Source organism: Gorilla gorilla, chromosome 8, assembly GCF_029281585.2.
Source record: "Gorilla gorilla gorilla isolate KB3781 chromosome 8, NHGRI_mGorGor1-v2.1_pri, whole genome shotgun sequence".
In the NCBI taxonomy this organism is placed as follows: Eukaryota; Metazoa; Chordata; class Mammalia; order Primates; family Hominidae; genus Gorilla; species Gorilla gorilla.
In genome coordinates, this window is record NC_073232.2 from 125,216,957 (window position 1) to 125,229,952 (window position 12,996).

General features: G+C 43.2%; 1 protein-coding gene across 1 annotated transcript in view; it reads left to right on the plus strand.

The window, feature by feature from the left end:
* VTI1A (vesicle transport through interaction with t-SNAREs 1A) overlaps positions 1 to 12,996 on the plus strand; it is a 505,013-nt gene that overhangs the window by 485,995 nt on the left and 6,022 nt on the right. Inside the window, exon 9 of the mRNA XM_055352169.2 lies at positions 10,692 to 10,772. Coding sequence (XP_055208144.1) covers positions 10,692 to 10,755 — 64 coding nt within the window. The 3' untranslated portion in view covers positions 10,756 to 10,772. The remainder of the gene's footprint in view (positions 1 to 10,691; positions 10,773 to 12,996) is intronic.

Sequence of the window (12,996 nt, forward strand, 5' to 3'; positions counted from 1 at the left end):
CAAGAATCATTGAGCTATAGGAAAACTTCAAGTAGCCCAATACATGTGTAACTAGAGTCTTCAAATGATAAAGTATTTGAAGAAATAATGTTCAAAAACTTTTCCTATTTGATGAAAAATATGAACTCAAAGATCCAAGAAGCAGGCCAGGAGCAGTGGCTCATGCCTCTAATCCCAGCACTTTGGGAGGCTGAGGCAGGTGGATCACTTGAGTTCAGGAGTTCAAGACCAGCCTGGGCAACATGGTGAGACCCCATCTCTACTAAAAATGCAAAAAAAAATAGCCAGGTGTGGTGATGTGTGCCTGTGGTCCCAGCTACTTGGGAGGCTGAGGTGAGAAGATCCCTTGAGCCTGGGAGGCGGAGGTTGCGGTGAGCTGAGATGGCACCACTGCACTCCAGCTTGGATGATAGAGAAAGACCCTGTCTCAGAAAAACAAACCAAAAAATATCCAAGAAGCTCAATAAATCCCAAGCACACACACTCGAAATAAATAAAATTACAGTGAGGCATATCTTAATAGAATTGCCTAAAACCGGTAATAAACAGAAAATTTTTCAAGAAGCATTGTTTCTATGCACATAGACACAAAGATAAGAATAACAGTAGAATTCTTGTTAGAAACAATGCAAACCAGAAGACAGTGAAGCAAAATCTTTAAAGAACTGAAAGAAAAAAAAAAACCCAACACTGATAAGTTAGAATTTTATAGTTAGCAAAAAGATCTTTCAAAAATGAAAGCAAATAACCCACCAAAGACGGCAAATAAGCATATGAAAAGATGTTCAACATCATATAAAACTAGGGAATTGCAGTTTAAAAGGAATAACGAGATACTACTATACGTCTATTAGAATGGTTGAAATCCAAAAATACTGAAAATATCAAATGCTGACAAGGACGTGGCATAACAGGGACTCTCGTTCATTGTTGGTACTGGATGGGAGCCATTTTGGAAGACAGTTTAGCACTTTGGAAGGCAATTCTTACAAAACTAATCATAACTCTTACCATGTGATCCAGCAACCATACTCCCTGGTATTTAACCAAATAAGTTGAAAATTTTGTCCACACAAAAACCTGCACACAAATGTTTATAGCAGCTTTGATCATAATTACCAAGCCATGGAAGCAACCAAGATGCTCTTTAGTAGATGAATGGATAAATAAACTGTGGTACATCCAGACAATGGAATATTATTCAGCACTAAAAAGAAAAGAGCTGCCAAGCCATAAAAAGACATGGAGGAAACTTAAATGTAAATTACGAAGTGAAAGAAGCCAATGTGAAAAAGATAGGTGCTATACGAATCCAACCTTATGACCATCTGGAAAAGGCAGAACTATAAAGACAGTAAAAAGATTAGTGGTTGCCAGGTGTTGGGGGAGAGGGAAGGATAAATAGGCAGAGCACAGAGGATTTTTAGGGAAGTGAAATTATTCTATGTAAAATGATAATGGTGAATACATGCTATTGTACATTTGTCAAAACTCATAGAATGAACAAGAGTAGACCCTAATGAGAATGATGAAATTTGAGTGGTAATGATGTGTCAATGTATGTTCATCAATTATAACAAATATGCAACTCTGGTGCAGGATGTTGATAGTGGGAGAGGCTGTGCATGTGTCGAGGCAGGAGAACATATGGGAAATATCTGTACCTTCTGCTCAATTTTGATGTGAACCTAAAACTGCTCTAAAGAATAAAGTCGGCCGGGTGCGGTGGCTCACGCCTGTAATCCAGCACTTTGGGAGGCCAAGGTGGGCGGATCACGAGGTCAGGAGATCGAGACCATCCTGGCTAACACAGTGAAACCCCGTCTCTACTAAAAATACAAAAAAATTAGCCAGGTGTGGTGGCACGCGCCTGTAATCCCAGCTACTCAGGAGGCTGAGGCAGGAAAATCGCTTGAACCCGGGAGGCAAAGGTTGCAGTGAGCTGAGATCGCGCCACTGCACTCCAGCCTGGGCAACAGAGTGAAACTCCGTCTCACACAAACAAACAAGCAAAGAATAAAGTCTATCTTTTTAAAATGAAAGTGAAATAAACACTTTATCAGACATACAAAATTTGAAAGAATTCATCACCAGCAGATCCATACTACAAGAAATGTTAAGGGAAATTCTTCAGGCAGAAGGAAAATTGCATCGGTTGGAAATCCAGATCTACATGAAGGAATAAAGAGTATCAGAAACATTAATTACATGGGTAAATATCTGACTTTTTCCTTATTATGTAAATCTATGTAAAAGATATTTGACTGTTTAAAGCAAAATTAACAATGTATTATAGGGTTTATAAGATACGTGGTGGTAAAATGTGTGGCAATAATGACACAGAGACTGGGTGAGGATAAATGGAAGTATGTTATTGTAAGTTTCTCATACTGTATGTAGAAAGGTATAATATCATTTGAAGGTACACAGTGATAAGTTAAAGATATATACCGTCAACCCTAAAGCAATCATCAAAATAAAACAAAGAGTTATAGCTATAAGCCAACAAAGATGATAAAATGACATCATAAAAATGTTCAGTTCATTCAAAAGAAGGTAAAAAAGAGGGGAAAAAAACCCCAAAGAACAGAAATAACAAATAGAAAATAAATGGCAGACGATATATTTAAACCCAGCCATAGCAATACTCACATTAATGTAAATGGTCTGAACATTTCAATTGGCCAGGTGCGGTGGCTCATGCCTATAGTCCCAGAACTTTGGGAGGACAAAGGGGGCAGATCACTTGAGGCCAGGAGTTCAAGACAAGCCTGGTCAGCATGGTGAAACCCTGTCTCTACTAAAAATACAAAAATTAGAATGGTGTGGTGGCACACGCCTGTAGTCCCAGCTACTTGGGAGACAGAGGCACGAGAATCACTTGAACCAGGGAGGCGAAGGTTGCAGTGAGCCGAGATAATGCCACTTCACTCCAGCTTGGGCAACAGAACAAAACTCTGTCTCAAGAAAAAAAAGAAAAAAAAAAAGCAGTTAAAAATAATTAATTAAACCCACAGGATTAGCCCAATTACATTGAAATGCAGCTATCAAAATATTTTTTAAAAATAAATTTGCAGCCAGGTGCAGTAGCTCACTCCTGTAATCCCAGCACTTTGGGAGGCTGAGGTGGGAGGATCACCTGAGGTCAGGAGTTTGAGACCAGCATGGCCAACATGGCGAAACCCCGTTTCTACTAAAAATACAAAAATTAGCTGGGCGTGGTGGTACAGACCTGTAATCTCAGCTACTTGGGAGGCTGAGGCAAGAGAATCACTTGAACTCGGGAGGTAGAGGTTGCAGTGAGCCGAAATCACACCACTGCACTCCAGCCTGGGTGACAGAGCCAGATTCTGTCTCGAGAAAAAAAAAGAAAGAGAGAGAATGAAAGAAAGAAAGAAAGAAGGAAGGAAGGAAGGAAGGAAAGAAAGAAAGAGGGAAAGAAAGAAAGAAAGAAAGAAAGAAAGAAAGAAAGAAAGAAAGAAAGAAAGAAAGAAAGAAAGAAATGAAGTAGGCCAGAGTTAAGTAGAGCCTGGAGCTACTAGGAACCGTGGGGTAGTTAAGTAGAGCCTGGAGCTGCTACGGACCCTGGGGCCTCCTGCAATGCCTAGATCCCTTGTCTTGTGGAAGTTGCAATGGGTCTGGTGGGACAACAGCCATCAATGCTGGTGGTCAGTATTGGAGGCTGGGGCTCCCTAGGGAGGGTGGAGTGTTCTACGTTGAGAAGGACCAGGGTAGGAAGAGCCAGAATGAACTCTAATCCCCAAGAGAGTCTGGGTCCAGTGGGAAATCACGACTACTTGATACATCCCAATAAAAAGAGCCTGCCTGGGCCAACAGAAGGGGCCAGAAACCAGGAACGGGGGTTCTGGGTGATTACTAGGGATGGAGTGAAAGAGCCCTCAAGAGCCCAAGGGTAAGGATAGTGGGTTGGGTTTGTTTGTTTTTTTTCTTTTTTTTTCTTTTTTTTGGTCTAGCTTCTGGAACAGCACTAAAAGTCTCCAGATGACAGATATTGGAAATTGTGGGTGAGGTTGCAACCTTTACATCACCTTCCCCAGACTAAGGCATTAGTAGCTGGATGTTAGCAATGTGATTGATGATTCATTGGAAGAGCTAGTGAGGCCAGCAAAGCAGAACAGTTATGATACAATCAGGTATCATAAAAGTCATTCATAGTTTATTACTTGTCCTGTTACTGACATTTTAGCTGCCCCAGGGATTTTCGAGTCACTCCAGGTGACTAGACAATGCATCTTTTCCACCACGGACTTGGCTGGAATGTAGGCTCTTACTTGGCTCAGGGACCTGCTACTCACATAGGAACCAGATTTCAGCCTCTCCCTGTGAACCTTCAGAGATTCCCCAAAGGAGTAATACTGTGAGCACGCTCCCACCTCCCTAGCCAGACTCTGGGGGACAGGCACCAAGTACCAGCCTGAAAAGCAAATCTGCGATAGACCTTGCTTCTAAGGCAAGGGACTTTGAAAAGATGCTATGGATGTTGGCAGGAGCCTCACATGGATCTGGGCAGGCCACAGGGTGTAAGGTATTAGACTGCGTGCTCTGAGTGAACGACTGCCATGCCAAGTTCAAGTTTTAAATTCTTAGCATCTAGTACAATACCTTGGCACATATGAAGATGCTTTGTAATTCTTTTTAAATTGAACTGAACTATCTAATGGTGATATTAGTGAATGTGAACATAGATTCTGTAAAATTGTGAAGCTGGGAAATAATTTAAATATTAATTGGGAGGTACATACCATAGACAAAAAAAAAAAATGTCCAGTGGATCTAAATGTGAAAGATAAAACAAAATTCTTCTAGAAGGCAACATATGGGAATATGTTTATGCCCTTGGGGTAGGTAATGATTTCTCACATAACACATATTCTCACAAAAGCAATAACCATAAAGGTTACTAATATTAAAAACCTCTGGGCCAGGCGCAGTGGCTCATGCCTGTAATCCCAGAACTTTGTGAAGTTGAGGGGGGTGGATCACTTGAGGTCAGGAGTTCGAGACCAGCCTGGCTAACATGGTGAAACCTGTCTCTACTAAAAATGCAAAAATTAGCCGGGCATGGTGGCGCGTGCCTGTAGTCCCAGCTACTCGGGAGGCTAAGGATGGAGAATCACTTGAACCTGGGAGACAGAGGTTGCAGTGAGCTGAGATCGTGCCATTGCACTCTAGGCTAGGCGACAGAGTGAAACCCCGTCTCAAAAACAAACAAACAAAAAAACAAACCCAAAAAGCTTCTGTTCATCAAAATGCACCATTATGAGAATGAGAAGGCAAGCAATACAGAAGGTATTTGTAAAACCTATGTCTGATAAAGGACTCATATGTAGACTATGTAAAGAATTCTTATAAATCAATAGGAAAGAGATGGACCACCTATTTTTTAAAATGGACGAAAGACTTGAACAGGCATTTCACTAAAGAGGATATCTAAATAGCCAATATGTGTGTGAAAAGATGCTCAACATCATTAGTTAACAAGGAAATGCAGATTAAAACCAATGATATACCACCGTACACTCACCATAAAAGGGGAAAAACTGACCATACCAAGTACAGCAATTGCATCTCTCTGTACATTCTTGTATAACTGGTTCAACAATTTTTGAAGAATTTTGGTACTATCTATTAAAGTGAGCTTATTGTCACATTCCAGATGTCACAATGCATTCATATATGAACATGTGCAAGAATATTCATAGCAACCCTGTTTATCTTGGCTAAAACCAACCTAATGTTTAAGCTACAGAAGACGAGATAAGTACATTTATCTTCATTGTACATGCATTTGTGCATAAAAACACATATATGTACACACACATATATTTACAATGTACAAGTAATAAATGTATATTCATTGTATGTTATAAATTTATATAAACATTGTACACAGTGGAATACTATACAGTGAAGAAAACGACTACTGCTACATTGTTGCATCTCACAGATAAAATGTTAAGTAAAAGAAGCTGGAATGTTTTGTGTTAGTAGAGACGGGGTTTCACCATGTAGCACCACTGCACTCCAGACTGGGATACAGAGCAAGACTCTGAGGAAATTGACACTCTGAGACACACTTTGAGACTCTGTCTCAAAAAAAAAAAAAAAAAAAAAGCTGGAATCAAAAGAGCGTGTACTGTATGATTACATTTATACAATACACAAGAACAGGTCAAACTAATCTAGACTTATAAAAGTCAGAATAGGCCGGGTGTGGTGGCTCACGCCTGTAATCCCAGCACTTCGGGAGGCCAAGGCGAGCAGATTACCTGAGGTCAGGAGTTCAAGACCAGCCTGGCCAAGATGGTGAAACCCTATCTCTACTAAAAATAGAAAACATTAGCTGGGCATGGTGGTGGGCACCTGTAATCCCAGCTACTCGGGAGGCTGAGGCAGGAGAATTGCTTGAACCTGGGAGGTGGAGGTTGCAGTGAGCCGAGATCGCACCATTGCGTTCCAGCCCGGGCAACAAGAGCGAAAGTCTGTCTCAAAAAAAAAAAAAAAAAAAAGTCAAAATAATGGTTACTTTTTGGGTAGGACTGCCAGATATAAATACAGGCCACTCCGTTAAATTTGAATTTCAGAAAAACAGCAAATAATTTTTTAGTATAAATATGTTTCATGTAATATTTTTATTTGCTAAATCTGGCAACCTTATTTTGGGAGAATATCTATTTGGAGGGTATGCAAGGATTGTTTATGTGGTTCTGGTAATATAGATGGTAAGTTGCATGGGCGTGTGCATTTGTAAACATTCATAAGGTGAATATTTTAATTTTTTTTTTTTTTTTTGAGACGGAGTCTCGCTTTGTCATCCTGGCTGGAGTGCAGTGGCACGATCTCAGCCCACTGCAAGCTCCGCCTCCTGGGTTCACGCCATTCTCCTGCCTCAGCCTCCAGAGTAGCTGGGACTACAGGAGCCCACCACCATGCCCGGCTAATTTTTTTGTATTTTTAGTAGAGATGGGGTTTCACCGTGTTAGCCAGGATGGTCTCAATCTGCTGACCTCGTTGATCTGCCCGTCTTGGCCTCCCAAAGTGCTGGGATTACAGGCGTGAGCCACCGTGCCCTGCCAAATATTTAAAATTTTTGCACTTTATGATATGAATGTTACACTCTAACAAAAATGTATTTATTATTATTATTATTATTATCATTATTATTTTGAGATGGAGTTTTGCTTTGTTGTCCAGGCTGGAGTGCAGTAGGGTGATCTCAGCTCACTGCAACGTCTGCCTCCTGGGTTCAAGTGATTCTCCTGCCTCAGCCTCCCGAGTAGCTGGGACTACAAGTGTGTGCCACCACGCCCAGCTAATTTTTGTATTTTTAGAAGAGACAAGGTTTCGTCATGTTGGCCAGGCTGGTCTCAAACTCCTGACCTCAAGTGATCCACTTGCCTTGGCCTCCCAAAGTGCTGAGATTACAGGCGTGAGCCCCCACACCTGGCCTAACAAAAATGTTTTTAAAATTAAAAGAGAGGTAGAGCAATATAGGAAGAGCCAAGAATCCTGGGTTCAAATCCCAGCTTTTACTGACTAGAGTGAGTTTGGTCAAGCTTTTCGAGGTCTCAGTTTTTTAATCGTAAAAGATTCAACAAATCTAAGATGTTACGTATGATTATTTAGGACAGAAGATTTTAATACAAAGTCTAGGGATTATTTGCAAAAATTTAAATGTCAGTGCATTTTCCTGGTGAGACAGCCTAAATCTAGCTTTGGATTCTCAAAGGGGTTTCTGACAACCTTCCCTACCAGTTGAAAAGTTAGGGCCGGGCACGTTGGCTCACGCCTGTAATCCCAGCACTTTGGGAAGCCAAGGCGGGTGGATCACCTGATGTCAGGAGTTTGAAACCGGCCTGGCCAACACAGTGAAACCCAGTCTCTACTAAAAATACAAAAATTAGCTGGGTGTGGTAGCATGCACCTGTAATCCCAGCTACTTGGGAGGCTGAGGTGAGAGAATCTCTTGAACCCGGGGTGGACGTTGCAGTGAGCTGAGATTGAGCCACTGCACTCCAACCTGGGCAAGAAGAGCGAAACTCCATCTCTACATAAATACATAAATAAATAAAAGTTAGAAGACCCGTGGTTGGAAGAAGACCATCCATCCCAGAGTAAGCAGTAGTAGCCTTGACTGGACTACTGTGACCTGGAGTTCATTTCTTCCCCTTTGTCCTAGCCTTCCTTCTTTCCTTCCTTTTCATTGAAAAGCAGGCCGCTTTGGGAAGCCACCATTCAGTTGCCTCCCTTTTGTAAGCAGGGTCTAGGGGTGGAGGATGGCAGGCCTTCCTCACCGGGAGCTATGCTCTTGCTTAATTAGTGTTTGCCAAGGGCTGCAGATTATTAAATTACTAGTCAATTGTGATGAAGCCTTGGGGGCTTTCGAAATCTATGTGCTGCCCTAACTGGATGGGAGGGACTTGCCTGAAGGGACAGGGAGAGGAGGGTGTTTGGAGTCGCTCTTTTGGTGGGGCTGCCCCTCCCAGTGGATAGCACCACAGAGAGATCCCAAAGGGTCTTTGCTGCTACTGTCCAGCTTATCTTTGGGGCCTGAAAGCCACCATTAGGGATGTGTTTGATTTGAGTTTAGGCACCTTTCCTTTGTATAATGCAGCTGTTCTTGAGAGGATTAACTGGGAGGGATAGGATAACAGTGATAAGAGCTAAGGTCTACTGGGCTCTCCCAAGGAGCCAGAACTATGCTAAATCCTGGTATTCCATCCCCATCTGGAGAGGGGAGGCAAGAAAGGGAAACTGCCCCACCATTGAAAGACGTAGAAATCAAGGCAACTCTACATGTTATTTCACTGAATCCTCATAATAACACTCACACGTAGATATTACAACCCTGTTTTACAGATAAGGGAAGAGAGTCAGAGTGATTTATGGAGGGGCCCAAGGTCATGCACCCACACAGGGCAAGATCCACACGATCCAAGATTTCAGTCCTGCTGCTGAGGCCAAGAGGCTCCCCCGAGCAGGGCATGGGTTCTCAACAGGACTGTGGGGGCTGGGGAGAGTCACAGTTGGAAAAAACTTCCCAGGCCATTCTAATACAGCCTCTGGTTGGCTGGGGGAGTTGGGATTGGGGAGAAGGGATTGTGGTATCCCCCTAACCAGTTAGAGAACTGATTTACTAAAGTGAATCTAAAGTATATCACATTTCTAAAGCGGGGCACGGTGGCTCATGCCCATAATCCCAGCACTTTAGGAGGCTGAAGTGGGTGGATGACTTGAGGCCGGGAACTGGAGACCAGCCTGGCCAACATGGTGAAACTCTGTCTCTACTAAAAATACAAAAATTAGCCAGGCATGGTGGTGCACACCTGTCCCAGCTACTCGGGAGGCTGAGGCAGGAGAACTACTTGAACCCAGGAGGCGGAGGCTGCAGTGAGCCAAGATCGCACCACTGCACTTCAGCCTGGGAGATGGAGCAAGACTCGGTGTCAAAAATAAATAAATAAATAAATAAATAAATAAATAAATAAATAAATTGCGGTGGCTCACCCCTGTAATCCTAGCACTTTGGGAGGCCGAGGCGGGTGGATCACTTGGGGTCAGGAGTTCGTGACCAGCCTGGCCAACATGATGAAACCCCATCTCTACTAAAAATACAAAAATTAGGTGGGCATGGTGGCACGTGCCTGTAGTCCCAGCTACTCAGGAGGCTGAGGCAGGAGAATTGCTTGAATCCAGGAGGTAGAGGTTGCAGTGAGCTGAGACTGTGCCACTGCACTCCAGCCTGGGTGACAGAGGGAGACTTCGTCTCGAAAGAAAGAAAGGAAGGAAGGAAGGAAGGAAGGGGAAAGAAAGAAAGAGAAAGAGAATGAGAAAGAAAGAAAGAGGAAGGAAGGAGAAAGAAAGAAAGAGAAAGAAAGAAAGAGAAAGGAAGGAAGGAAGGAGAAAGAAAGAGAGGAGAAAGAAAGAAAGAAAAGAAAGAAAGAAAGAAAAAGAAAATAACATTTCTTCCAGAGAGGGGATTCCATGTAGAGCAGTGGTTCTCTAAGTGAGGATGATTTTATACTCTCCGTCCCCACCTACCATTCCTCCCCGCTCCCCTTCCCCCACAACCTGCTGGGGATGTGTGACAATTTCTGGAGACATCTGTTATGATCACAACCCCTGGGGGAGTGAGGAGGGTCTGGCAACTAGTGGGCAGAAACTAGGAGTGCTGTCCAATACCTAACACGCACAGGACAGCCCCTGACAACAAAAACTTATTCAGTCCAAAACATCAATAGTGCTAAGCTTGAGAAACCCTGGGGAAGAGTAAAGGGTGCTGTTTTGGGGTGGGGGGTGAGGAAGGGGCAAAGCTGGGGAGAGAGCTCTGGAGATCCCAGAAAAAAAGCCTAAGTAGGGGAAGAATGGATGGACAAATGTTAACTTCACAGCGTAGCCGGGTGTGAGTTTTGCTTTAAAGAAATCTATTTATATTTTGCCAAGATCCCCTTTATACTCCCAGGGTGTCACAGAAAATCGTGAGGATGAGTCTGTCATTGGGTTGACCAGAATCCAGGAGCAAAAAAAAGATCTGGACTGGGAGACAGGAAACCTGCATTCCAGTCCTGGTCTGGCCACTTACCAACTATGGATCTCTTGGATCTCTTGGAGTCTCAGTTTCTTTTCCTGTAAAATGGGGGTAATTATATTTGTTCTCTCTACCTCACAAGGTGTTTTAAGCAGCAAGCGGGACAATCTATAAGAAACGGCTTTTGGAAGGACAATCCCTGTTAGGCCGTTCTTGCACTGCGGTAAGGAGATACCTGAGACTGGGCAATTTATAAAGAAAAGGGGCTTACTTGTCTCAGAGTTCTTCAGGGTATACAGGAAGCGCAGCACTGACATTGCTGGGCTTCTGGAAAGGTTGCAGGGAGCTTTTGATGATCATGGCGGAAGGCAAAGGGGGAGCAGGCATGTCACATGGTGAAAGCAAGAGCAAGCGAAAGAGAGTGAATGGGAGGGGGGTGCCACACGCTTTTTAATGACCAGATCTCACTCACTATGATGAAGACAGTGCCAAGCCATTACAGCACCAAGCCATGAGGGATCAGCCCCCATGATCCAAACACCTCCCACCAGGCCCCATCTCCAGCATTGGGGATTACAATTCAACCTGAGACTTGGGAGGGGCAAATATCCAACTCTATCAATCTCCTTACAGGACAGAGGGTGCTGCGGTTGTGAAATCTGTATGCAGGTCTCCAAGCACATTTGGATAAGTGGGATTAATCAGTTTTTAAAATTTTTTTTACTTTTTTTTTTTTTTTTGAGACAGAGTCTTGCTCTGTCTCCCAGGCTAGAGTGCAGTGGTGCGATCTTGGCTCACCGCTACCTCTGCCTTCTATGCTTAAGTGATTCTCCTGCCTCACTCCTGAATAGCTAGGATTACAGGCACCTGCCACCATGCCTGGCTAATTTTTATAATTTTAGTAGAGAAAGGGTTTCATCATGTTGGCCAGGCTGGTCTCGAACTCCTGACCTCAAATGATCCACCTGCCTTGGCCTCCCAAAGTGCTCGGATTACAGGTGCGAACCACTGCACCTGGCCCATCATTTATTTTCAAACTGAAGGAGTGAAATTAAATATTTTGTCACTGGGTGCGGTGGTTCACGCTTGGAATCCCGGTACTCTGGAAGGACAAGGCAGGTGAATCACGAGGTCAGCAGACCAAGACCATCCTGGCCAACGTGGTGAAACCCTGTCTCTACTAAAAATACAAAAATTAGCTGGGCGTGGTGTCGTGCGCCTGTAGTCCCAGCTTCTCAGGAGGCTGAGGCAGGAAAATCACTTGAACCCAGGAGGCGAAGGTTGCAGTGAGCCAAGATCGTGCCATTGCACTCCAGCCTGGGCAACAGTGCGAGACTCTGTCTCAAAAATAAATAAATAAATAAAAGTAAAAATAAATATTTTGTCATCCACATGCTTTGAAATTCAAGCATGACAGTAAAATTGACAGAGGTTTAAAATTATATATCAGGTGCAGTGTTAATGATGGCTACCTTAAAATTTCCCCAACTTGTGTGAGAGGTATGGATATAAGAGAAGAGGAAGAAAGTCAAAGCATTTATCTCTCAAAATAGAGCATTACTTTCATCCTGATGGCACAAATAATCCATGCCTAGTTGTGAAAAAATGATAATAATAAAAGACAACATAGGAAAGTATGAAAATGAAAGCAAAGGCTGGGTGCACTGGCTCACATCTGTAATCCCAGTGCTTTGGGAGGCTGAGGTGGGAGGATTGCTTGAGTCTAGGAGTTTGAGACCAGCTTAGGCAACATAGCGAGACTTTGTCTCTAAAAATAAAAAATATGGCCAGGAGCAGTGGCTCACACCTGTAATCCCCGCACTTTGGGAGGCTGAGGCAGGCGGATCACCTGAGGTCAGGAGTTCGAGACCAGCCTGACCAACATGGTGAAACCCCGTCTCTAGTAAAAATACAAAAAATTAGCTGGGCGTGATGGCGGGCGCCTGTAATCCCAGCTACTCATGAGGCTGAGGCAGGAGAATCGCTTGAACCCAGGAGGTGGAGGTTGTGGTGAGCCTAGATAGCACCACCGCACTCCAGCCTTGTTGACAGAGTGAGACTCTGTCTCCAAAAATAAATAAATAAATAAATAAACAAACAAACAAACAAACAAATAAATAAAAATTAAAAAGAAAAGTTAGTCGGTGTGGTGGTGCATGTCTGTAGACCTAACTACTTGGTAAGCTAAAATGGGAGGATTGCTTGGGTCCAGGAGTTCGAGGCTGTAGTGAGATAGAATTGTGCCACTGTACTGCAGCCTGGGTGACAGAGCAAGGACCTGTCTCAAAATAAGTAAATAAATAAACAAACCAAACAGAAAATGAAAGTAAAAAATTTCCCAAATTCTATCATCTAGGGGGAAAAAGTGCTGTTGACATTTTGAAGCAAATGTCTCCAAATATTTTTATTTTTTAATATTTTTTTGAGACAGAGTCTTGCTCTGTCGC